The sequence below is a fragment of the Myotis yumanensis genome, unplaced genomic scaffold (genome assembly GCF_028538775.1).
Source record: "Myotis yumanensis isolate MYYU_CA2020_CCGP unplaced genomic scaffold, mMyoYum1.0.hap1 SCAF_14, whole genome shotgun sequence".
NCBI lineage: Eukaryota > Metazoa > Chordata > Mammalia > Chiroptera > Vespertilionidae > Myotis > Myotis yumanensis.
In genome coordinates, this window is record NW_027223765.1 from 42433737 (window position 1) to 42457692 (window position 23956).

A 23956-nucleotide genomic window follows, 5' to 3' on the forward strand; every position below is an offset into this window, starting at 1 on the left:
TGGCAACCACTGCAACAAGTAAGAAACCAGCAGCAGAATATTCCAGGTGATTCTGTCCGTTTATCTAGAACCTTCTTTTCTCTCCTCACATCATTTTCTTCTCTTGCCCTCGAATGTCATCATAATCCCATGTCACTGTGCTAAATGTCTACACTGAATAATCTCCTAACACAACTCTTCTATGTTAGCAGCAGCAGAACACATAAGAAATGGAAAGATTAGCAATAGCCAACAGGAAAATGAGCATTAAAATACAAAATAAATCCTGGAGATTTGACCATAATTATCAACTACATGCCTGGGAGGTGACTGTTCTCTTCTGGATGCCCTAAACCATAATTGTGCTCCGTGCCCACACGCATCCAATTCCGACGGCCATGAACACCGTCTCTGCTAAACACACACATGACTGCGCCGATTTCATAAAATGATTTTAATAGAAAAGTACAAGATATGAACAAAAATAAATAATCTTTATCTCATTTCTAGCCCAGCAAATTGTACACTGCATATAAAACTGGTCTCAGATGCAATTTTCCTCGCTCCTTTTTTGCCTTTGAAATACTGAGACAGCATTTGAGTTAAATCTTCTTGATTCAAATTGATACATTTTTGTCTTAAAATATCATACCCAAGCTTTAATCATTCCATATCCATTTTTTTTTAAAGTTGGCTAACAAGACGAGGTTTCACTGAAATAAAATATCATCCAATTACCAGACTTAAGGGTAAAGTTTGTATGAACAGGTAAATTAGAAGATCCCTTTACTAAGTTGTAATTCCTGCATTGCTGTTTCCTGTTTTAAAAACTCATTTCATCATCTTACTTCCAAAAGACGGCATCTGTTTTTCACCATCCCATAGAGAGAGGGGAGACTAAAAAAAACTTTCTAAAAAAATAAATATTTTAAAAGTACCATTTACAGTGATCAAGCAGTATTTTAGACCTATGCCTTGGTGCGTATTGGCATTACAGACGTGCTCCAAGTTCCAAGGACCTTCTCTATGTCGCTCTCTACTTCTATTGGAACCACTCAGCCTTTGGGGGCTGTTTTTGCTAACGATCTCTTGGAGTCGGCCAGTACCAGTCTCTCATTTGGAACAGTTATCCTGTGAGAGTGTCATATTGGATCATTCCAGTGGCTTGCAAAATGGTTTGCAAAAACAAATTGAAACTTGGTATTGGCAAAATCATCTGAGCCAAGGGTTTGGGTAGGCTACTAAAATATATTCCGTCAAGGAGGTCAGCAGCGAACAGAACAGATAAACTGAACCAAAACTTAAAGCAGTCTTCCTCTTACGTGAGTCCATAATTACTGTTTTGAACATGGCTCTGCTTGCTGCTGTCTATACACAAATTTTTTTTTGTTAATTTTCCTGTATTGGGAAGATCTTGAATGCGTTCCAGGATGCGAAGGAAAAAAAAATATGCTGACACTCCTAAATCAAGTATATGTTTTTGCAATAAAGAACACTGGTCAATATACAACTGAGGAAAAACTGAAACAGATGTGAGTCCTAGAACCACAAGCGTTTGAATTTGCCCAGAAATGCTATTTTAAACACTCTATATGTTGGTCTACTGTTTTTTTGTGGAATAATGCATTCTTGGCATCCTTAAAAGGTTTCAATATGTTACAAGGTTATCCAGAAAAAAAGCAAGGAAAAAAAAAAAGCAAAGGGCTAACATATCAATCTGGGCAGCGCTGGCCAGACTTCGGCGTGCCCTTTCGGAAAGCACGAGAACCCGTATTAATTGCACTTCACACAACGAGCCTTTAGTTTCCCATGAGTTTTCATTCTCTGCAGACTGAGGCTTGCTTTTCACGAAATGACTCTCAAAGGGGAACAGAGACACTCCAGTCCACAGTAACTCCAAATAGCGAGGTGCAATCCTTGCAGTGGTAAACACAGATACACTTCTGGGGGCTAAAACCCTGGTCCTGGGTAAAAGCATGTGCCTTTCAGTTCTCTGAGATGCTACAACAGCGACGCGCTCTAAAACAATTAAGTTACATGCATAACGCTAAAAGAATGCGAGCAATCCTATACCCAGCTTTGCGCCATCTGCTTGATTTTTTGAGGAACATATATAGGAAAAGAGAATTCCCCTTTTGTTCTGTTACATATAGAAATATTTTGAAGCTTCCAAATAGTTTGGTTTTGGGTAAAAGAAAAAAAAATTCTCCGCTCTTCTGTTATGCTAACATGTAGTCACCCTAAACTCTCCCTCATGGTTTCTCAAAAAATCTCCACATGAATTATCTGAACGACAATTGAAGCCACTTACCAATATACAAGTAACATTTTATTTTATATTCTATCTTCCATTTGGCATAAGCCTTTTGATGTTTGTTTTTTAAACCAGTGAAATATACAAATCACGCAAGACAGAAATATGTACATTAAAAGTACAGAATAAAGGCCATAGAAGATATACATAGTATCTGAATGACAAGTAGAATATTTTACATTAAATAGTTTCTTTTAAAAACTAGGATTGTTAAACTCAACTCTCTTCATAAACATGAATCACTAAGAAGGAACAAAATCTGGTTTAGCAAATAAAAACTTCATGGTTTTTGTATAATAAAAACCAAAAAAGTGACATTTTAAACTAATTAGTGCTTTTTAATTTCAAGATCTTTTGCTTGCAATTCACTGCAACTGAGGGGAAGTGAATATCCTTGTGCAATAAATTAAGAGCCACGCATGGCTGAGGTGATGCGAAGGCCACCAAGCCCATGACGGCTGTAGGAGATGTGTATCTTTCCAAACTTCTCAAATCATGCAAGTCTGAGATAAGAACATGGTGGATGGCACTTTGTGGAAAGAGGTGTCCTGTTTTAAAAATTAGTTGTATATGTCATGAGCTAGATTTTCCTTAGGGACTCAAACAGGGACTACTAAATCTACCAGGCACCGGTTTCCACTCTGCAAAATGAACTAAGGAGAGAGAAATGATGACTACGCTTCCTAGTTTTAAATCTCTCTTCATTTCCAAGACTATGATGAACTAGTAATGCCCTCTTAGGAAAGTGTACAGAAATGGAGGTTGGAGAAAAGGGGCGGGGAGGGGGGGCGAGTAGAGAAAAGAAATCTTCAAACCAACATGCATATCAGGGAGGAAGGCCTTCCAGATTCCTCAGACACCAGGCTGTTTCTTGATGCTCAAGGTAGCATCACATCAGGGCCACAGCCCATGCTCAACTCGAAAACCCCTTCTTAAAATCCCAATGAATCATAATGAAGGACAACAATGTTCTAGACCAAGAAATAACCCCAGAGGAAAGTGTAATTCTAAATCACTGGCTGCACTGAGATATAATAATATTTATATTTTTATATATACATATATATGTATATATATGTGTGTGTGTGTGTGTGTGTGTGTGTGTGTGTGTGTGTGTGTTATGTACAAAAGACTTTGAGATATCAGGCACCATTAAACCACATCCCCCCCCCACCCCCATACATGCAACTGCTCCGGTCCAGTAGGAACAGTTGTAGGGTTCACCTGCAGTGTCATAGGAAAAGCTCAAGTGCAGCGTCTAAACACAGGATTGTAACAGTGACATGCTGCAACACCTCTGTGGACTCCATCAGCCAAGTAATGTCATTAAAACATAAACTACGGCTCCTCGGAATCCAAGTTTTAGGGGGGAAAAATCCCTAAGTAGCAACTGTTTTCCAAGTGGAGCTCCTAATGGTTCATTTCCTGTCCTGCAATCCAAGGGGACCCGGTGGAGCTGCCTTGGGAAATGGGGCGGCCTCACCTCCGCAGAGGACAAGGACTCAGCCAGGGCTGGGGTCAAGGGAGAGGGCGGGTTCCACTCCTTCCCTGCCATCAGGTTTTCTGCTCTGGTGCAGCACTGACCTGCATTCAATTACCTTGGCGTTTGGGCGGAAGGTCTGTGAATGGAATCCATTTATTATTTTGATTATTATCATTTATTAACCAAGTATCCCTAAGAAAATTACAGTATATTTTCCTTTAGATTCAAGCCAACCGCCCCCACCCCTCTCCAAACAAAAAGTCTACAACCCAGAGTCATTCGGGGATGCTTTCCCAATCTGATAACCTAATTCCTGTAACAGCTTCAAATCAGTCTTAATATAGGAGTTTTTAAGGTTTTGTTTTTTTTTCCTTTCTGAGGCTTTCCTCCCTGCTCCCCAAGTTTCAGTAGCTGTTAGAATGGGACCATCTGCGCATGGAATGTTTGAGAAGCATGAGATACATGATATACTTTTTTTTTTCTTTGCGGGAAATGAGATTCTCGCTCTTACATTTTAAATTACCATTTTGAAAATGTTTCAGGCTGGTAGCCCCTGGAGAAAGGGGAGGGGGGGCCTCATTTTTTTTTGTTTCATTTGTTTCTCAAGACCTTTCACCAGAGCATTTACAATTCATCTTGGTCATTGAGGCTAAATGGAGTGTAGACTTGGACCAACCCCTTCCAGCTGGATGCTACCTGTCCTATACAACCCCACAGTTGACAAAAAGAAGACATATTTCCTTTACCCTCTAGATGTGCACACAACTAAGTCAGGGTATGTGTTATTTCCCCCCTCATCCTACACCGTCAAAAGAAGTCTTACCTTTTCAAAGATCCACAAAATAAATATTTTCTTGGTTCCCACCCTCCATTATTGCCAAATAATAATTATAATATTAATAATAAACCACAGAGTTCTTAGATGGGAACAGAAAAAAAAATGGTTCCGGTTGCAATTCTCGGGGGAAAATAAAACAATATTTTTAAAAAAACAAAAACAAGAATCACTGTACTTTCTATAAATAAGTGGGTCCTGGGAACGGGGCTGGGTGACAGGCGAGCGGCGGGCGCCCACTATTTGCACACGAACTGGTCCACGATCTCTGTGCACTTCTTGCACTTGACGTAGCAGCACCAGTGGAACTTGCAGTGGCAGCGCTCGGTCTGCACGGTCTTGAACTGGTCATAGCCGCGGCCGCAGCACATGAGCTCGCAGCCGTCCATGCCCTCGGACGTCTTGTTGCACAGGCGGCCCTGCGTGCCCAGCGAGCCCGTGCTCTCGTTGCGCACGCAGTAGTCGGGGCTGGGGTCGATGTAGACCAGGTCCTGCGTGGTGGGCGAGTTGAAGCGGCTGTTCACCTGCACCAGCTTGCCCCGGCCGTTGAGCCGCATGGCCGCCGCGCTGTCATACTTCTCCTTCAGGGCGTCGCCCACCTTGCGGAAGTCGGCCAGCTGCAGCCAGCACGTCTTGAGGCTGCAGGAGCCGGACACCCCGTGGCACTTGCAGGCCACATCGGCCAGGTTGTACACTGTCTGTGGGGACATGGGACAGTCAGTGTACAAACGCATGGAGGTGCCCAGGCGCAGGCAGGGCTATGTTAACAAAGCTCCCCATGGAGCCACGCTCCCCACTACACTAGGGGCTGGGCTACTTCCTCCTCATTGTCCACTACCTGAAGTCTTTATTGCTTTCTTTAAAACTGGGGTGGGGGACCTTTTTTCTGCTATGGGCCATTTGGCTATTTATAACATCACTCGCAGGCCATACGAAATTATCAACTTAAAGATTAGCCTGCTATATTTGGTCAGGCATTTAATTAACTCAACCCTCGCAGGGCCAGACCAAATGATTTCGTGGGCCTTATATGGCCCCTGGGCCGGACGTTCCCCACCCTGCTTTAAACAGTCACCAAAATAAATATGTTCTTAGCCCCTCATTATTACACATCATCATAATAAACAACCACAGCTCTTTAATAGGAACAGGAAAAATTTGTTCCAGTTGCCTCTCTGTTTTGTAGGGAAACAACATTGGCAGCAACCAATGCAGCCTGGACGCTCTCCCCAGAGATGGTGAGCAGTTTTTTGCCTGCACCACCTGGATTAATCCCCACAACCAGCCTATGAGGGAAGTGCTGTTTTCATTCCCATTCACAGAGAAGGAAAATGAGGCCCAGAGAGGTGGGCTACCTACCCAACTAATGGGAACTAGGGGTACCAGGATTTGAACCCTGGCAGTTGGGCTCCAAGCTCATGCTCAGGGACTTGCCTATGGGTACCCAACTGATAAGACTGGGAGGGGTCCAGCCCAGGTAGGATCAGGGCTCAGATCTCTACTCACTACTACTATTATTGCTGTGTTCCACGCACTGTATCAAGAGCCTTTACATTCTTTTCTTTCATTTAATCCTCCCAGCAATGTTATCACATAGGCTGGTTTAGATGGTGACACAGTGGCACAGAGAAGGAAAGTGGCCTGCACAGGTCACACAGCTAGAGTGTGGGAGAATTGGGCCTGGATCTCAGATCTTCTCCCGCCTGCTTCCTGAACCATCCCTACCCCTCTCTCCACTGCCTAGGCTGAGAGCACAGACCTGGACCCAGGCAGACCTGGATTCTCTCCTGACTCTGCCTTTGAATTCAAGCTACGGGTGTCTGTGTAGGGGACTGTGGCAGCAGCAGCCTCACAGCACTGTCGTCAAGATAAATTAGAGGATGCTCTGAAAGTACTTAGCGTGCAGGATGGAATCAGTAACTCTGGTCTTTCTCCAGGGTGACAAGGGCATGGCATCTGTGCCCTTCCCAATCACCTGAGCCTCGGGTCTGGCCTCAGAGCACTGTGCCTAGAGTCTGGGAGGTGGCGGCTGCCTATTTACAGCCCTGACAGCCCACAGTGCCTGGGTCGGTTACCCTCCAGAGTCCAAGTGCTGTTGGCAGGAACCTGGAGGCTGGAGTGAGTTAGAAGGCTGCTTCCACCCAGCATAGCCACGACCTTCCTCCAGGGGTTCTGCAGGGGCTTTCTTAAAAAGGGGGCCAAAGTCTGTTCCCTTGGCATAAAGAGTTTCAGGCACAGCTAGTCTGAGGAAGGGTTTTGCAAACATATTTAACCTTCACTCCCCCCTGAGGAAAATAAAAAGCTATGTCCCGAGGAGATAGCTAATGGGATTTCCTGGCACAGTGTCCAACTTCCCTGCCCCACCCCCACCAGCCTGGAGAAAAACTGTCTTCTATGTAACCTCATCCGCCAGGATATACGCTCAGCTCACTGCTCGAATTAGAAAACTTATGGGGAGAATCCTTCAATATTAAAAAAAAGCAGATGTTAAATGAAATTATAATATTAAAGGTACTTTTCCAATTCTGCAAAATTCCCTCCCTTCACTTGGAAATCCCTTGACCTGTTCTCCTTGGTTGCTAAGCCCCTGCTGACTTTTCTACATGAGAGAAGTGTAGGAAATCTTCCAGAACGGATGAAAGCACCGAATATGGGCAGATTGGGCCCAGAGCAGCAGCCACATCTCTGTCCCAAGGGCATGTCCTGTCTGAGGCGCTGGGCCACTGCAGCAGAGAGTAAAGGTGTGCGTCTCTGATGCGCACAAGAGCAAGGTCTCTGGGCTCCCAGAGACCGCAGGGTTGACATGCCCATTGCACAGCCTTGGGTGGGCCATCCTGGGGAGAGAGAGTTCAGACACCCTATGGTAGACGACCTGAGGCAGGAGAGGCCACACTCCCTCTGGAGCAATTATCTGACCCCTCAGGGCAGCACAGGCAAAAATCTGCAGAGTTCAGTCCTTCCCCAACACCACCAAATGTTTGGCATCAAATCTGAGAAGGTAGGATAGCTGCAATGGTCTATATCTTCTATTTCCTAATGTTTAGTAATTATCATTTATCAAGCACTTTACTATTGGCCAACACTAAGGAAGACCTTCGATGGAACCATAGGAAGTTGTTATTTTGTAGGTAAGAAATAGTCACATACTGGTATTTCACATGGTTCAACCTACTATATGATCCCTGTTAGTGCTCAAGATAACTTCAAGTTAATGCCATGGCCATTTAACAGATGTGGAAATGTGGAAACCGAGGCTCAGAAACAGAAAGATACAGACAGAACTGGATTTTAGATTTCGCTGTTTCCAAAAGATATATCCCTTCATTCCTAAGCTGTGATGCATGAGTTTAATTTTTTTAAAAAAAGCACAAAGCACCTGGTTTATATCTCACTCCATTAATTCTCTTCCACAGCCATGAAGTGTTTCTCTAGGCCTCAGTTTCCCAATCTTTAAAATGGGGGTGTGCAGCCAGAGGGCCCTAAGGCTCCTTCCAGTTCTGGATATTTGACTTTGTGATTATCTTCCCTTCTCCTCACCCCCAAATACAGAAGGGTGAAATCTCTGACCAGAAAGTCCCTGGCACCTACCTTTCCCAGGGGCTCTGTGAAAAAATAATGACCCTGGTTTTCAGTGCTGCCAAAGAGAAGTTTTCACCCCTTCATTTTAGAGCAGCCATAAAGTGCCATGTGCTTCCCCGCAGGGAAAAGGGGTCCTTTTAACTATTGTGGAAGGAGGGAGCAGAATGGGGACACTCAGGAGGGCCTGCAGATTTGGTCCCCTCTGGGCACTTCTGAGTGGCTCTCTCATCCCTCCAGAGGCACCCACAATTGGCCTGATGGTCAGACTAGAAAAATGCTGTAGTTTTCCTATAAAAGCTCTCTCTCTTTTCTTTTTTTCTTTCTTTTTTTTCTTTTTTTTTTTTTTAAGAAAAGCCTTCAGTCCATCAAGCTTGCTCTCTAATGGCACAGGGAGGAGAAAGAAAGGTAAGTCCTGGAGACTGGGGTGAGGGTTTCTCAGCTGGGCACATACTGGATAAAGGACTCACTCTCCCAGAGTTCAGCCCAGCCATAGACCTGTTCCAGGGAGGAGGGCAAACGTTGCTAACTTTTTAACTTCCAAGCTGGGCTGGCCAATCGCACTGGGGACTAATTAAAGGGGCAGAGAAAGCTCTTTGTCAGGCTCCTGCAGAAGCACCTTGGCTGGAGGGTACACTGACCCCCAGGAGGCCTTTCTGGGGTGTATGCCCCTCTCCAGAGAGGCCTGAGGTCTTGGGGTGGGGGTGGGGGAGTGGGAGAGAACAGGAGGAAGGGAAGAGAGAAAAAAAGACAAACAGGGAGAGAGGGAAGGAGAGCAGAAAAGATAGAAAGGGGGTTGGAGACAGAAAGAGGGAGACAGAGATGCAGAGAGACAAAGAGACAGGAATCCATAGAGAGAGGCAGAGGGAGGGGTAGAGAGGCCGGAAGAGGCCCGGCTTGGTTGTGGGGGAGACAAAGGGAAGCAGCATGCACCGCATGGGGCACTCACCCTGCGGCCGGCCTCGTTGTTGTGCAGGTTCATGAGGATGCGCGCGCTCTCGTAGGAGCCTTTGGCGTGGATGCGCTCCCGCTCGCGCGCGTCCACGAACTCCTTGGCGAAGCGGTAGCCGTAGTCGATGTTGTCGCCGCAGCCGCCCCACAGCCAGTCCCTGGGCAGGTCCTTGGGGCGCGCGGCGCGGCTGCAGCCGCAGGTGGACAGCTCGCCCTCGCGGCACGCGCGGCTCATGGCGTTGACCACCCCCGCGGCGCTCACCGCGTACGTGAAGGCCGTCTCGCGGCTGCCTGCGGGCGAGGACGCGGGTCACCGGGCGCTGCGCGGGGGAACCCCGACTCACCGCAGCCCCTGGCCCGGGAGGATGTGGGCTGGGATGCGGTGGAGATGCTCCCACACGTGCTGCCCCTGGATGGGGACCACGGAGGGCCCCATCCCGAACGTACTCTCAAGCGCTGCGCTCCCCTCCCCCCACCCCGTGATTTCCCCCAAATAATAACAAATAACAAATAACGCAGCAGCAACAAATAACAAAGGCGTGGCACATCCCCGATACCTGCGCTCTTGCCTTTCAGAGCCAAAGGCAGGATTCTAGACAGTGCTGGCCCGATTTTCTCTCCAACTCTTTTTTAAAATATTGGAAACTTCTTATTTCCAAAAATGCACAAGAAAGAAGTCATTGAGGGGAAACTCAGAATGTGGGTAGACTTCCTTACATACATGTTAATGTTTGTATTATTTTCACATGGCAGGCGCCTAGCAGTTGCCAGGCTTGGAGCCTCGGAAAGTGTGAGGCCCCAGTGCATGGCAGCCACTGCAGCAGCCACACTGTGGCCACGCTGGTTCTAGCTCACTTCCCCTCCTGCTGCTGCTTGTTGCCTAGCCCTCATGCAGTACTAAGTGTGTCTCAGGATGAGGTTCTAGACCAGTGATGGCGAACCTTTTGAGCTCGGCATGTCAGCATTTAGAAAAACCCTAACTTAACTCTGGTGCCGTGTCACATATAGAAGTTTTTTGATATTTGCAACCATAGTAAAACAAAGACTTATATTGTTGATATTTATTGTATATATTTAAATGCCATTTAACAAAGAAAAATCAACCCAAAAAATGAGTTCGCGTGTCACCTCTGACACGCGTGTCGTAGGTTCGCCATCACTGTTCTAGACTTTCCCAATGGACGTTTTCTAAACCGATCGATCCCTAGACAAGTTATAAATGAGCCGCTTCTTTTTCAATGCCAAGCTGACTGGACTGATACTTCTCATTCTAGGTGAGTGTCTACTGTGAAAACAGCCTACTGGGCTTCAGTGCCACTTCTGCAACTCCCTGACAGCCCATGCCTCAGTGTTAGAATGACAGCAAGAAGGCAAAAGCACAATCTCAAGGGAAAAGACAAAAATAAGCTTCTTCCTCCCCAAGACTTGTAAAGAATATACGAACCCGAGGGCAGAAACAGGTTTCCCCTCCCCTAAAGCTTGCAAAGACTTTCCCCCTGTAAAACAGGGGCCCTGTGTGTCAGGAGAAAAACGGAGGTCATCACAGACTGCCTTCATCTCCACTTGTACGTGAAGACATTTCTATGCATAACAGGAGCCACTTGATAAAAATCTGTACTATGAGGGAGAAAGGGTTAACACCAGGCCAGCTGAAGCTGGGTCTGGGGGTCAGATGAGGGGGTCTCACTTTCCTCAACTATAAAATCAGAGTATTGAACTAGAAACCTGGGGGGGAGCCCCTTCCTACACTAAAATCCCTGTACAGGAATCAGTTTCTCCCGCACTGCAAGTGCTTGCTAACAGTGTTTTGTGGGGAGCAGAGGGGGGTGGCGATACAACTCAGCCCCAGCCTTCTGCAGGGGGATGCCCGTGCCCATTCAAGAACCCATCCTTTTCCTTGGACATCTGCTCCAACTCCATCCACGGCCCTTGCTGACCCCACCCCCACTCCCTCCAGGAATGGCGATGGTTCCCATTTACCACAGACCTTCCCTCCCACATTTTAAAAATGAATAACTTGAGGCGTGTGCTGGTGGTTGGCAGGAGGATCCAGAAAGTTCCTGTGGGGTGTGACATCTATCTTGCTGGAATTAGTGAGGCAGAGAACATGGGAGGGAGTGGAGAGAAATGAGGAGGGAAGACAGATTCTAGGGAGTTATTTAAGGATGAACACATAATACAGAAAATGCTGTGGCCCTGGATGGGAGGCTTGTGGAATAAAGAGGTAGCTAGAGGAAGAGGAGATAAACAATCCTTCAGAGATAGGGAAAGTCAGACCCTGTCTTGTGAGTATACAAAGCATAAAAGGTCTTTTATACCAAACACAATCATGCTGCTTGTTTCACAAGTCTATCTTGAGCATTTCCTTTTTTGCCCCAGAATACGAACCTGGTAGAAGTCTCTGAGCTAAGTGGTCACTGCAGGAGAAACGTGGGTTTGAAAGGGGCTCTTTGGCTAATAGCCTGCAGCTACAGTCTTCCTGGATGGAATACTGCTGCCTCTCCTGGCTTTCCCTCCCTGTGAACCTACACCCTCTCCCATCCTCACACTCCTTAAAAATGGTGCCTTCCTGACATATCTTTTCACAGCATGGAAACAAAGAAGAGACGGAGACAAAGGCTGGGAGAAAGGGTAGCATGATGAAAAATGAGCAAGTTTCCCAAATGAAGAGTGGGCCCTTCACCAGGCGATTGTGTACAGTGCCTCCGAGGCCATTGGTACCCTAGAAAAATGAGCTGAGGAGGGGGCTGGAAGTGGCAGCCCTGAGTTTCTCAGACACTGGCCCCATCGCAGGGTCAGATTCTCACGAACAAGAATTGCTCTCCATGTCCCTGATGTCCCAAGTGCTTTGGAGCAGGCAAACACACACACACACACACACACACACACACACACACACACCTTTCATTCTTAAAGGTGCTCTGCACTTTCCCTCCCAAGGTACCCTTAAATGGAAAAGTGAAAACTAAGTCACTTTCCCACTGATGGGGTTGGGTCCATGTTCCTCTTCCATCAAAAGCTATTCTGGTTTTTCTTCTCTCCAAATATATTTTAAATTTGAGAGAGAGAGAAAGAGAGAGAGAGAGAGAGAGAGAGAGAGAGAGAGCGAGCCCTGTTGGTGCTGTAACACAAGCCACCCAGCAGCAGCTTTCTGCCCTGAGACCCCAGGCACCTGGGAAACTATTGGCAAGGGAGACAAGGCATCTTCCCAGAACAGCAGCTGACTTGGAGATCCTATCTCAGAGGCTGTCCCACCCACTTCCCATGGACCCAGACAGACAGTACCACACAGCTGAGGACCAGAGAGCGTACTTGCAAGGGACAATTAAATATAGGCCTTTGTACAAGGGTTCTGCTTGTTCCCCGAGGAAGCAGGCTCTTTGAATCTTGGACCACATTTTAAATAAATCTCCAGCAGAACTCAAATCCACTTAGCAAATGATAGCTTATTCTGAACATTTTGGCCCAAAGCAGGCTACATATAAAGACAAGAAGAGGATCTTAAATCAAAGCTGTGTTCCAGTGACTACACAGAAAAACAGTTCCAACTGCTGTTTTCCTTTCTGGTTACCATCAGAGGTGTGTGATTTTTTGCTAACTCATATTCTTGTGAAAAAGTGGCCCCACAGTTTGAGAGGAAGGCAGTTTAGGGCACTCTGTAAGCAAAGGTCAGGGGGGAAGGCTGACAACATGCCATTCGGAAAGAACTTTACATAGAAGTGTTTAGTTCACTCCCAATATCAAAATGCAGGGAGAGTTGAATCTCCACCACACCCCCTGTTACCTACATAAGGCAGCCTATATTCAGGGAAAACTACTGTGTTCCTGAGGCTGAACTCCGGGCTCCTGATCCAGCATATACATTAGCACATTTTAATCATTAACAGGAAGGACAAAGCCCTAAGAAACTTTGCAGGCTGGGGCTTCAGACCACTTTCCCATTCAGTTAGAGGACTGGCTTCCAGACCTGTATTATTTTAGTTTATGAAGCCGCTTGGCTCAAACATCCACTGACAACTCTTTTTTGTTCTCAATGAATGCACTTTTCAGGGTTTTTTTTTTTTTTTTAAAAAAAGCATTTTATCCATCCGTGATGGATATTAAGCCAACTTTTTATCTTCGGTCAGTATAAACAGTTAATTGCTTTGATAAATTGCTTCTTATTTTAGGAGTGACTGCAGTCATATTAATTATAAGGGCTTGTTTTGCATAAAAGAAAAGAGACCTAAAATAGTCACACTAGAAAACGCACACAGGACCTAGTCTGTCAGAGAGTGCTCTGTGCTATTAAACCAAACCAGAGGTAAGCTGATGTGTCAAATTCTTTGCCTTTTGTCCAGTTTTAATGCCATCTCCTTCCTGAATAGAACAACAAGTTCAACAACATATTTAAAAGAAAGAATTGGATTGTGAGTGGTACAATTAAACCTTTTCTTTTAAGTTGCTAGGTTGAGGTCTGAATGAAGGATGTGCTTTTATATCAATTGCCAAAATCGCAAATGTAAATTGGACCATTTCTCATTAAAATTCTTTCAGGAACTAAAAAGAAAGCTTTTAACATATAGATCTCCATAGCCTCAGGGACTATCTATATTAGGAAAATTAGAACCTGATTCATTTCCAACACACCCAGCATTCTGAAAGACGACAATATTTAGTTTGCTGCTTGGGCCATGTGAATTGTGGCTTACGTTAGAAAACCGTTAACAGTTAAAAGAGTTTTGGAGCTTAAAAGAGTATCACTGACTCAGCTTTCCTCCTCTACTTTTGAGAAACCAAAATAAGTGTGCTGCTTCTATTGTAACCAAAATGTTTCTTTAAAAAAATTACACGTTCAGAAAAAATAATGGCGTCTTAGATGTACCCCTTCTGATTGGGTGAAGTAAGTCCAGAAGGTAAAAGAGGAGTGTGGGAACAGGAATTAACACAGGTAGCAATAAGGACACAAATCCCCAAGCCACTATTCTGCGGGAAGATTCCCTGGGGATCAGGCTGGTCAGTAAACACTAAGAACTTTTTCTAGGATAAACGTTTATATATATATATATACTTAAAAATATGTTAAGTGGTCTCCTACCTATCTGCATAACCCTGCCAAACACGGAGGTGTTGTCCACAGTGCTGCAGTTCCATCGCCGATGCCGGAACTGATACTGGCATTCTTTGATGCCCGTCTTCGCGCCTTCACCAATGTACTGCATGTGGTCCTGGTACAAGTGGCAGAGTTTCTTCTGTCCTTGAGAGAGTCCTGCCAGCTGGCTGCAGAGAGGCTGTGCTCCTATGATATATACTTCTGACATCTGAACAGGGTTATTCATACCTAGCGACCTGGAAAGGGGTGGGGGGGAGATGTGCCTTTAAGATTTACGTGAACTCTCGAGGTGGGCCCCCAGAAAGCATGTCAGCAAGACATAGTTCTAAGCACACAGATGCTTTTCTCTCCTGCTTGTCCTCATGACAAAGTATGAGAAGGGCTTCATAAAACTTCTCTGTTTCAGCTCCACTCAGAAAACGGAGGTATTGTGTAGTCCCCATCCCGCCATCTGGCCCCTCAGAGCTTTTAACTCCCTTCCTTGGCCCTACCCCTGCCATATACCTGAACCAGTATTTCCGAAACCCACTCAGAAAAGAGGTACACAGCGGTTTCGGGACAAATCTCTGACTTTAGAGAAAGTGACTCACTCTGCCCCACAAATTGGACCGATCTGCCTTGAAAAAATGTATGAATGCCGAGGAAAGTAGACACAATTAGACACGGGTGGCAGAGAGCAGCTCCTTTTGACTGATGGAAGAACAGTGGGACAAGTATGTAGACGGGAGAAACTTCACCAGTCTCTGGACAGCTTAAAAGGGCTCCTTATATATGATTGTGAAGGACCCAAGACAGGGTATCCAGTGAACAGCAGTCATGTTTGACAGTCAGAAAAACACTGCTCATTCACAGGGAAAAATATCCAGAACGCCGTCAAAAATAATCCTCTGGATATACTGCAGCCTATCTTCCAGGGCCCTGCCAGAAAGAAACCCTCTCAGTCAGGGCCATTGGACTACTTCAAGTTCACCTTTTCTTGACCGAATTTTGAGCCAAAATACTTCTCGACTTGAAGTTCAGCTGTCTTCCTAGAACTCTCCCTACAGTAGACCCTGAAGGTTAATAACCTCAAGTGACAGAAAAAATAAAAGTTGGAACTCACTTTTACTACCTAGAGGTGGCAAAACGTAAAATTTATAGATAGGCTTTCGGTGATTAGAGAAGTGACTTTTGGTTCCCTTTTATGATATGATGTGCTAGGAGCACACATCTGAACAAGGGCCTCATAGAAAAAGGCCTAGCTTTATAAGCTCTGATTCCCTAGGGAGCTCAAGATAAGCTTACCAATATTAGCAACTGAAAAGAAAGTTCTTATTTAAAAATACATGCAAATAAAAAAAATGTATTATATGTGTATTAGATAAATGCACCCAAACTGGTGATTTAGCTTTAAATATCGCAGCATCCTACAAATGTATCTTTTTAAAAAATATATATATATATGCACATAGAATGAACTTACCACCAAGAATTGGCTTCTATTACAACCTGGGCGAAGGAGAAAAATATGGCCAAAGCCATTAGGAAGAACTTGGAAGACATGGCACTTCCAGCCGTCCCCAAAGCAACTCCTGGGCTTAATATTCCAGTGGACTTCTGGAGAGGGAAGAAAGGAGCAGATGTTTATTGCCTCTCAGATAATTTCCCAGCTCACAAGTTTAAACAACGGAAGCATCCGGGTCTCTTAGGTCTACTGTCGATGGACTGCGCTTCTCCTCCGTGAGTTGTTTGATGAGAAGATATAGGCAGTTTCTTTTTTCCAAATTAATCCACCCACGCAACCTCACCAGGAAATCTGATTTCTCTGGGATCCTGCGCGCGGGGCACGCCAGCGATTACAAACATGTCTCAAGGCTGTGGAGTCAAAGCCCGGGTGCCAGGCGCTGCCTCCTTCCTGCTCGCTCGTGTCCCGCACCCCCTCGCTCCCCTCTAGTTCGCACAGTGCTAGGTCCCTCGGTGGGAATTCACTTGGGACCCCCGCCGCCACCCTCGTCCTCTCCCCGACCTGGGCCGAGCGACAAGTGGAGCCGGAATTCATTCCAAGGGCGAGAGGAGCGCGGAGGAGAGTGGAGCGCGCCCGCCGGCGGCTGCGGAGGAGGCGGGGTGGCCGGCGCGGGGGTGGGGGTGGGGGCAGGACGCGGGAGGGAAGGGCAGGGGGTGGGGGGCGAGGCCCGGGGGAGCGGCGCGCGAGAAAGTGCCCAGCTGGGAAATGCGGCTCTGAATTAACATCGTATGTTTCATAATCAGTTTACGGGCCGCTTTGGGCGAAGCCACTTCCAGAGGGGGGAGGGCAGCCTGGTTTTCCTTAGGACGCTCCTCAGCCAGATTGGAGCTGGAGAAAGGAGCTGGGGGGCGCAGGAATCAATGGAGAGAGGAAGAGAGATCTGCTCTCCCAACCAAGGAATCCAGAAAACAGGGCGCTCCCTGGGACTCCGCGTACTCTGGCGAAAGGATGGCACCCCGGAGGAAAGGAGGGATCTGGGTCCCATCGTCCTCGGACGGGACCCCTGCCCTGCTCTCCCCACCATCCTCCTCCAAATTCTTTTTCACTCTCCCTCCCGACCCTCCCGTCCCCACTCCTGGCAGCTGCCTAGGAGCCGGGGGAAAGGAAGCCAAGGGGGACTCCAGTTTCCTTCGGTCCTGGTCGGAGTTGTCCGCCACTTCGCCATCGCGGCACCTTGAGCCTGGCCTTGGAACACCGCCACCGCCCCCCACGCCCCCCTCCAGCCCAATTAAGACTCGGTTGGGTCAGTTCTGAACGGTGAGGGTGCAGATTGAGGCCGGAGCTGGTTCCAGCGAGCCCCCCGACGGGGCCAGAGATGCGCAGGCTCGGGCGCCGCGGCGGAGACCCCGGGTTCCAGGGCGCAGAGGGCCTGGCGGCGAAGGTTCCAGTCGTCAAGAATGTCGGGGCAGTGGCAGCCTTGGAAGCTCCCGCTGCCCTTCCTCCCCACGGGTGACTTCTCCACCTGCAGGCGGCAGCGGAGCAAAGCGGTGGCGGCTGCGGGAGGGAGGAGCAGGTTTCCAAAATCCCCTTTTACATCTCTGATCAGTTTAACCCGGACGCGCTGCGCCTCCCGCAGCTCCCCAGGGACCCCCTTCCTCAGGAAAGGACGGGTGAGCCTCTTCCAGGCGACAGAAGGGACTGAGGGGACCTAGGCAGCTTAGGAAACACGAAGGGGCTCAGAAGCTTGCCACGGCTTTTCCTGGCCAGCCGCCCCTCCGGCCGGGACACCTCGGGGCTTCTTCGAGAGGAAATGCTTATGTGTCCCCGGTGCCCGCTAACCAGGGCTCCAGCGCCCGCGGCACACTAGTCCTCCAAACGCCTTGGAGCTGGGGGCGCATCCCAGAGAATAGAAACCTGGGGTTTCCCCAGCCGTGGAGAGAAGCCTTCGGCTCCCTCCCCACCCCCGCCCGCCGCCCGAAGTGTCAAGTTTCCTCCAGGGGAGGGGGGGTGGGCTGCGAGGTCTGCCTTCGCGCGCGGCCCCTGCTGCAAAGCCGACTCTCCCCATAGGCGGCCGAGGCCGCGCGCGCGTACACTCCTGCACGATCACACTCACGCACTCGCACACACTCACACGCGTGCACCGATACACCGGCTCCGATGTGCTTCCCAGACGGCGGCGCTGGTCGCTGCTGGCCACGCGCACCTTCCGAGCTTCCCGACGGGCGGGGCGCGCGGGGCGGGGCGCGGGCGGCGGAGAAATTGATAACAGATTCGGCGGATTACAGGAGATCTCTTTGTTAGAGGGGAAGCCACACAAACCGAACCCACTCTCGGCCGACGACCCCGAGAAAAGTCCACCTAGTCCCAGAGCTGGGGCCAACTGGTAGTGGGTCACTGGGCCTCCGCCAGCCGGGTCTCCCCAGCTCCAGGCTGGGGGTCAGCCAAAGGTGTCCCCAAGGGGATCCGCAGGAGAGCCGGGCGAGTCGCGTCGCCACTTAACCCCGCGCGCTTGCCCGGAAACACCTTGGCCCTCTTCCCCATCCAAACCCCGAGCAGCCCAGAAAAGGCCCCACGAGTTTGAAACATGTAAGGAACGAACCTACAGCGAACTCACTAAGAAATACATGGACTCTGTTGGGTAAACACCCCTGCCTTGTTTACGAAGAGATCTGATCCGAAAAGACAGTACGAAAGGAGACCTCTCCGGAGACTGGTACACCGAGCGAGGGCGAATCAAAACTTTTAGGCAGAAGCTAAGTTTACCAAGAAGGGACTAAAGGTTTTCAAAAGCGTTCAGGGCCCGGGAAAGCCGACTTTGTGAGGACCTCGGAACCTGTTCCCTGTGTGGGGTGGGAAGGAGGGTGCATTTGAGAGTGTCTAGCGCAGGGGAGGGGGGAGGTTGGGGGTGAGAACCGCAGCGCGCCCTTGTTTCCAGCCCAGAGCAGCGAATTGTAGCGGCTGCTTATTCTGTCTCTCCTCCAAAGCTTTCGCATTAGATTAAAGGTGTTCCTAACCCTTCTTTTCAACTGTGTTTCGGGCGTGGAGTGATAGGGCGTAAGAGAGAGGAAACCAGCAAGCTGTTTGGAAAAGGTTCGCGTGCCTCGGAAAGCACTGCGACGCACTCACAAACCTCCGAGAGTCCTCCGCCCGCAGCCCCTAAAAAGAAAGTTCCACAAAGGCAGGGCGAATACCCCAGACCCTGGGCCACTGGCGCTGCCTCACTCAGTTTGGGCATCCCCTTCCACCAGGCTCTTTGCGTCCCGGTCTCCCCCTCACCGCCCCCCCCTCCCAAAAAAGTCTCTGGAAGTGGAAATGATGAGGGAGACCAACTTGGAGGAAGTGAGTTTGACCTGGACTCACGGTGTCGAAAGGGGTAGGAAACTCCAAGAATCACAGTTCTTGGTGTGAAATAAAACGTGTTTTCCCCGCTGTGATCTCTCCCCGAAGCAAGGAGAAAGATGGAGAAAACTTCGGGAGAAAAACTCGATTGTTGTGTTGGGCTGTCCTGCTTCAGGAACGCCAAGAGAAGTGGGAGGGGAGGGAAGGGGAGGATGAGCCGGTCAAGGCTGATAGGAGGTCCGCTTTGGGGGAGCAAACAAGGAGCCAGCGCTCCCCCATGCCTCTAGCCTGGGGGGGGGGGGCTGCGGCCGCCCAGTGTTGCCGGGACATATCCACAGCGCTGTGGCGGGATGGGGTGGGGGGGCGGTGGGAGAGAGGGTGTAGGGAGCTTTCAGAGCCCAAATCATTGCAAGGAACGTGAGCAGCCTGTGATCACCCTGACTCAAAACCAACAGCAGGTACAGTAGCAAGGGGTCTCTAAGGGAGGTATAGTAGCCAAGTCTAGTTCTTTCTGTTCCCTGCCTTCAGTCGTCCACCCCTGGGACAAGGCTCTCCAGACCTCAACCCCCTCCCTCACACACACACACACACACACACACACACACACACACACACCACTCCTACCTTCTCACATGAAATGTCTAACTCTCAGCACAGGCTCTCAACTTTATCCAGAGGAGGAGCAGAGTCCGGTGGAAGGAGAAAGAAAATTAAGCATCAGTTCAACCCCCACCAACCTCCCTTCAGAGGCGGTTTCAACTGCACTTTTTAATTGACAAGAAACTGAGGACCAGAGAAAGCAACACTTGTCCTCGATTACAGAGGAAATTGGTGAGAGCGCCAAGACCAGACCCCCGAGGCCTCCTAGAGGGCAAGGCTCTTGTTCCAACGCCCTGGAGAAGAGGTACCAGCTCTTGCTCCACTCGCCCGAGCCCCGTTTGCTGGGTCGTGCCTTTGGCCTCTTCCGCATTGCGGTGGCGGCGCAGCGCAGCGCAGCGGGTCCTCTGGGGGCCTCTGAGCGGCCCTCCCCCGAGAGAGTGGGATAGAATGTGCGCAGCCAGAGGTGGGAGCTAGAGGCGAACCCACTGGCCCCACCGAACTGAATCTGAGGTGTCCTACCTCAAGGCAGCCAACAGGGGGCAGCCGGCACCGCACGGCAGGGAAGAAAAGACTGCGGGAAAAGCTGAGCTCCCGGCGCACGGTGCTAACCCCTTGTGCACTGGAGCGCTCCAATGAGGGGAGGGAAATGGCCAGAGAGTCTTGGGTCGGCCTTCCGGAGGGGAGGGAGGGTTCTCCTTTGTGGGGCGGTGCGGGACTAAGGCTAGTAAACCCAAGAACAACTGACCTTTTACTTCTCCCACACACGCAGGACACAAACCCACACACTCGGACACACAATTCCGCTGCCTCTCCATCGTCTGCGCGCTCTCAGCATTACCCTCTCGGAACTCCCCTGGCAGAGGCTGCTAGAAACTAAATCTCCGCATCTGGCTGAGCCACAGAGAGCGTTGGCGGCAGGGCAAGGGGCTGAGGAGGTGTGATCGCACCGCTGGCTACAAGCGACTTCCAAACAGCGAGTTGTCCATTTAAAGAAAGAGGAGAGGAGAAGGGGCCCCATGCCGGACTAGGTTTAGAAAGTAAAACCAGGCCGCGGGGGTCTCCCGGTTTGCGGGTTTTTAAAACCTTTTTTTCGGGAGGGAGAATTTGCTTGCTTTTAGGAAACATCCTCATTCCAATTTCAACCTTATTTTCTGGAAAACTGAAAATGGGAGAGATCACCAAAAATGGAAAGATAGAAGCTTGGGGGACAGAGAGAGGAAAAGTTATTTGAAAAAATAGCAAGTTATATTGCAGGAAGAAATGTTAACTTTTCCTAAAAGTGAACTCTCGGTGACCCTCGGAGTGTGTGACTCGGCTTTAACATACAACTGACAATTAAAACAAACAAGAGTTCACAAACTGCCCCCCGCCTGCTCTCCCAACTTAGAGGCCCAAATGTTTCCAAAGGACAAGGCGGATTCCGCGCAGGGGGCCTGGGCGCGATTTCCCTGCGGACGGGATTAGAGCCACCACCGCCAGGACTCCCCGCCCCCAGCACCGCCGCAAAGTGCCCAGCTCACCCAGTGGCGACTAATAATGCTAATAACGCGACCCTGCTCCCCAAGCCGGGGTGCGCACTGGCCCCCCGCCAGGCACTCTTAAAGGTACAGGGCCTGCGGCACTAGGGTTCCCTGGCCAGGACGAGCCTGCAACCTGGCCAGCTCTCTGGCTACAGAGGGCGAGGGGTGCGCGTCTCTGGAGCAGCTGGCCCCTAGTCCAGCTGCCTAGTCTCCCAACCAAGGAGGCCACTTCCCCTTTCCAAGCCCTGGCCACACACCTCCTCGGTGCCCGCGCAGTGGGCACTTGGTAAATATTTGTTGAATTGAATCATTATCCTGTTACTGAAATATACATAGTAAGTACACTCGAGTTTCTCAGGGCCAAAGGGAAGTCAAGTCGTCTGTGAACCGCACTGTTTTTCTGCCTTGGCTCTTAGTAACCCTTTCTCCAAAGTCGAAAAGGCTTACAGAACGTTTGGTGAGACAAGAAGAGGTCTCAGGGAGACAGAGGTAGTGCGCAGGGGGTAGGGGGCGAAGGGTAGGGGTCCCTGCCAGCCCCGCGGGAGTTCCATTCTCTCGAGGCGAAAGGAGAAATGGAGGAATAGGAAGGGATAGTGGGGGTTGGGAGGAGGGGGATTCAGTTAACTTCCATAAGAAAAAAAAGTAAAGGTAAAAAAAAAAAGTGGCGAGCGTCGGAGGAGCAAAGAACACCTACCTTCATGGCGAGGGGGAGGGGGCCCGAAGAGGAAGTCGCCACCAGAGCAAGGGCAGCAGAGGAATCCAAGCGGAGCGGCCGGTTAAGCCTGGGGGGACGATCCGACGCAGAGCTGCGGGCTCCCACTGGGCGCGTCCCGCAGGCGCAGGGAATCGGAGCCGAAGCGGTTCCTGGAGCCCGGGTCTGGGGGCCCGAGCCTGAGCAGCGCTGGGATGCGCCCGGGATCCGAGGGGGCGCGGAAGCGCCGCGACCCGCAGCGGAGACTGAGCCGGGCCGGGGCGCAACAAGGGAGCCGCGGGTCCGGCGAGGGCGCGCAGGCGACTGTTCCGCGGCGAGGCGCTCCCTCTCCAACGTCCATCAGCGACGGCGGTAATTAGGGCTTTCCAACCCCAAATGTGGGCGTGATTGTGCAAAAGACTTTACAACAAATAATAAAAAAAATTCTTCACAAGAGGGTGAAAAAAAATGCCCCACTACTCAACTATGGCCTGAGGCGAAAGGGGGGGTGATCCGTGCGCCCAGGTGCCCCCAGTTCATTCACACCACGGATTCTGCAAACTCCTGGCGGCTCACGCCCTCCTGATCTCCAGCTCCTCCTCTCCAAGTCTGTGGCCGAAAAGTCTGCTTCCAGGCGCTGATCCTGGGGCCGCGAGTGTGCGGACGTCTGTGTACACACAGACACACACTCAAACACACACACACACACACACACACACACACACACACACACACACACTGCAGCTTTGGGGCCCCAGAACAATCAGGCGCGCACGGTTTTTTCTCCGGGAGATGCCGCTGAAAACGCACAAGTCGCCATCCGAGCTGTAAGAGTCAGCGCCAACTTTTGTCCTTTCATTTTAGGGTTTGGCAAAAAGGGAGCGCCAACTGGGTAGTCGTCCCCGGACGTTCTGCCGTGCGGTGGTTTCGGGGGGCGATCGCCCCAGGGGAGACACGGGCTCTCCCCTCCCCACCCCCTTCTTTCTCTCTTCGGGTTAATCCCCCTCGTTCCCCCGCCTTTCCAGGGCGAAGGGCGACGCGAAGCGAGGGCACCGAGGGCGTGGGGCTGGGGAGGGGCGAGGGGCTCCGCGGCGGCTGTTCAGCTCCGGAGGTCCATGGCCGGCGGGGCTGCCCACCTCCTCGTTTGGCGCCCGGGCCCGAGGGGCGGGAGAGCGGGCGGGCGGGCGGTCGAGGGCCCGGCGGCGGCGGCGGGAGGAGCTCGCTCGGCGGCGGCCGCGCGGAACCGGACTCTGGCCGGCGGAGGCGGCGTCGTGGGGCGCGCAGCAGCCTTCCCCGCGATCCGGAGCCCCGCAGACAGGCTGACCGACCGCCGCGACCGCGTCCCCCCCACCCACCCCCGGCCCTCCTGGCCAACTGCCGCACTCTCTCCCTCCCTCTCCGGACTCCTTTCCCCTGGTGTTCTCGGAGAAGAAGAAAAAAAAAAATTTTTTTTTTTTAAGTTGCAGAACCAAAGGCTGCTGAAAAGAGAGAGGGAAAGGGGGGGAGAAAAAACTCAACTTTGCGTATGCGCATGCGTGGTGAGGCCGGCCTATGACAAACTCCGCAGGATTTTAAAGCCGTACCACGGGCTGGGGTGCAGGGGGCGGGATACAATCCCTGCTCGAGCCCCCTTCCCCGGGCTCCCCATCCCCCAGGCATCTGCTGGAAGAGAGAGGTCCGCTCCGCAGCCGCTGTCTGCCTGCCTGCAGCCGCTCTCTTCGCTCCTTCCAAAAGCAAGGACCTGCAGGAGGCTGAGCCCCGACTTCCCGGGCTGGACTCTTGGGCTGCCTGTCCCAGGCCGCTTCTACGCGGGCTGCTGCCCCGGCGCTGAGCCTCTTGGAGGATTTCCTCTGCATTCTTGCCCTTGAGGGTGGGGTCCCTGAGACTGGGGTGGGGGCTGGAAAATCGGGTAGGCACGCGCATCCTGCAGCTCCCCCAGTGCAGTAGATTCGGGTGCTTGGGAGCGAGATTGAGCATCTGACTAGGACGCTGGCGCGTCCCGATGTGATGCCTGGTCTTGCCAGGTGGAGCTCGGTGAGTGCCCTAAGGTGAGAAAGGAGCCTGCAAAGTTCAGCAAAACTGGGTCCCCGGCACTGGGACTTGTGAATCCTTCCAGGCACCTGGGCTCAGGC

At 50.4% G+C, this 23956-nt stretch overlaps 1 protein-coding gene across 4 annotated transcripts; it reads right to left on the minus strand.

The window, feature by feature from the left end:
• Nucleotides 1-428: 428 nt before the first annotated feature.
• On the minus strand, nt 429-22785 carry WNT5A (Wnt family member 5A). Of its 4 annotated transcripts, none has more exons than XM_070390786.1 (5): nt 21828-22785; nt 15693-15826; nt 14216-14466; nt 9137-9429; nt 429-5309 (listed from the first exon to the last, which is right to left on the minus strand). In XM_070390786.1, exons 1-5 carry the CDS (start codon nt 21831-21833, stop codon nt 4851-4853), a joined length of 1143 nt encoding a protein of 380 aa, XP_070246887.1. In that variant the 5' UTR covers nt 21834-22785; the 3' UTR covers nt 429-4850. The 4 variants fall into 4 exon arrangements, with proteins under 4 accessions (XP_070246887.1, XP_070246888.1, XP_070246889.1 ...); XM_070390787.1 differs by lacking the exon at nt 21828-22785 and adding an exon at nt 20133-20216; XM_070390788.1 differs by lacking the exon at nt 21828-22785 and adding an exon at nt 17806-17831.
• Nucleotides 22786-23956: the final 1171 nt, after the last annotated feature.